The sequence below is a fragment of the Cyprinodon variegatus genome, unplaced genomic scaffold (assembly GCF_000732505.1).
Source record: "Cyprinodon variegatus isolate N-32 unplaced genomic scaffold, C_variegatus-1.0 Scaffold133, whole genome shotgun sequence".
NCBI classification, from domain to species: domain Eukaryota; kingdom Metazoa; phylum Chordata; class Actinopteri; order Cyprinodontiformes; family Cyprinodontidae; genus Cyprinodon; species Cyprinodon variegatus.
Genome location: NW_015150586.1, coordinates 260368 through 262716, shown reverse-complemented (window position 1 = coordinate 262716; position 2349 = coordinate 260368). Strand labels below are relative to the sequence as shown.

Sequence of the window (2349 nt, the reverse complement as noted above, 5' to 3'; positions counted from 1 at the left end):
GTGGCAGGATCCAGACTTCCAGGCATCCACAGGCTCCCAGGAGGGTTCAGAGTCAGACTGGGACCAGTAGCATGACCAGGTGGTCACGCACAGGAGCAGACAGGATCAGATGCAGACAGGCAGGCTCAGTGGAAGAGGGTAGCTGAGACAGGACGTAGGAACCGGAACTTGAAGCAGGACTTTAAACTGGTCTCCTCCCTGGAGCCAGGCTTACTTTGATAAAAACTGAACCTCCCCCCATAATGAGCCAAAAACCCAGAGGACTCCGGGGGGGAGGAACAGTGGACAATCAGGGGACGAGACAAACACTAAAACCCTCTATCCACTGGCAGCTAGGATCCAGGACATGAACCAAATAAAACTGAACAGAAAGACTGACAGAAAGACAAGCAATGATCTGGCCCTGAATGCTCAGGCTGAACTCAATATAAACTAGAGGATACAGGTGAGAGGAATAAATTATAATTGAGGCAGGGAGGGAAAAACAACAGGTGAAAGGAATGATTAATTAAGGGAGAGCAAACAGGCCAGATCATGACAATATCCACATGATCCATTTCTCTTTCAGTTGGAGGTTGCAGATCTTCTCTCCTTCAATCAGCTGAGCCAGCTGGCCGCCATCCCCTCACAGCTCAACGGGACGCAGGACGTAGAAAAAATCCTGACATTCATCAGCGATTCCAACTTCAGTCTTTTCTTTGACCTCCTCCAGCAAGAAATCCAAGTAAAAATATCACTTTTCAGTTTTATGTTGATAGGGTGAGAAAATTGGCACATCTATTTGCTTTTATGTGTTGACCCAGCGCTTGGATGGGTTCATAGTCCCCTGATGACATGAAAACACAGCTAGTTAATACAGCTGTGTGTCATCTACATGAAATTATTTCATCAATGTTACCAGATGTTAAAAAAAATCCCAATCCCTACAGGTTCAGTCCACCAACTACACACAGGAGATAAAGTCGGCCTTCCTGCAGGGGGTTTTTAAGCAAGGAGTTCTCAGGAATGCCAGTGATGAAGAGTTCCTGCTGTGGCTGAAGATCCGACTGAGGCCGTTCCTGGTCGACCTCTCTCCCAATCTAGTGACCTCCTTGTTTTCATCAGGGGAGAAACGGAGATGTAACATCACTCAAGAGATGTGAGAATTTCTCTACAGCTTTTGGTCAAAAGGTTGGAGGATTGTCTTCCGGGTTTCACTTTAGATTTTTATCTTTATATTTAGGATCAAACTGCTTGATTCTCAACAGACGACCTTCAGCAGCAACACAACAACTGAGATCTATGAGAACATTGTCCGACTCCTTCAAGGTTTGATAAAGAGATATGATGACATCTAACCGCAAAGTTATTCATAACCTCAGCAGATTTACGCTTTTTTTTTTAGAGAGTTACATAATTTAACCGCGTACAGTAGTAGCTATTAAAAATTTCCCAACTTTCCTCAATTGGTCCTTGGCTGGTCCCCTACAATTCCTTTTTAAACATCAATCTTTGTACTAAATTATTCTTTCTGTAATGATTTATGGACATTAAGATCTTAAGAGAAGCGGCATCTCCTGGTCAGAACCTATAATTCAGTAAAAGGGTGGAGTAAAAAAATATGCAAGAGGGGGTCACTCCAGCGACTGGAAGTTGGAGGGGATTTGGCTGGGAGTTACAGGGAAGTGGGCTGCCATTCGGCTGGCATTTGACTGGGGGGGGGGCATTTTGAATGGCTGCTACTGTAAAATAACCATCAATTAGAAAACATCCATGAAGAATCCTTGATAAATTTAGTGTTAATCAGTAAAAAAAAAAAAAAAATTGTAATGATCACCGAGTCTGGGAGCGGCCATTTTACCTCACTCCTGACATCTTCCGGCAGTGACGTCACGGTGCGGTGAAATGACTATGACTTGGAAGACTGAGCATCACCAGCATATTTCCAAGGACTTCACCATTGAAATTCACCAGAGCTATAGTGAAACTGACAATGCCCACGTGCATGGCAGCTGGATGTTGCAATACATCGGGTAGAAGTGGAAAAAAAGAGTTATTTCACCTTTCTGATTCCTGATCCTCCACGGACGGGTTGGTCGTTGGATTGCCAACTTGAAGAGGGAGGATTTGCCATCAAACTTCTGGCCAGAGAAAAAACCCGTAATATGTAGCCAACATTTGGAAGAAGAATGTTTTCAAGATGACTTGGATAATAGCGCGTTGTGACAAACACCAGATACAGCACTGGGACTTGATCAACAGCCAATACCGGCTAAGTGGCAGTAGTGTTGTCAGAGTGACAAACATGGATGACTCCAGTAAAGCACATTCAAATGAAAATTACTCTTAATTAAAAAAACGTATCATTTA

General features: G+C 43.7%; 1 protein-coding gene across 1 annotated transcript in view; it reads left to right on the top strand.

The window, feature by feature from the left end:
- LOC107085775 overlaps nt 1–2349 on the top strand; it is a 92572-nt gene that overhangs the window by 73193 nt on the left and 17030 nt on the right. Inside the window, exons 21-23 of the mRNA XM_015376322.1 lie at nt 569–724; nt 930–1138; nt 1223–1308. Coding sequence (XP_015231808.1) covers nt 569–724; nt 930–1138; nt 1223–1308 — 451 coding nt within the window. The remainder of the gene's footprint in view (nt 1–568; nt 725–929; nt 1139–1222; nt 1309–2349) is intronic.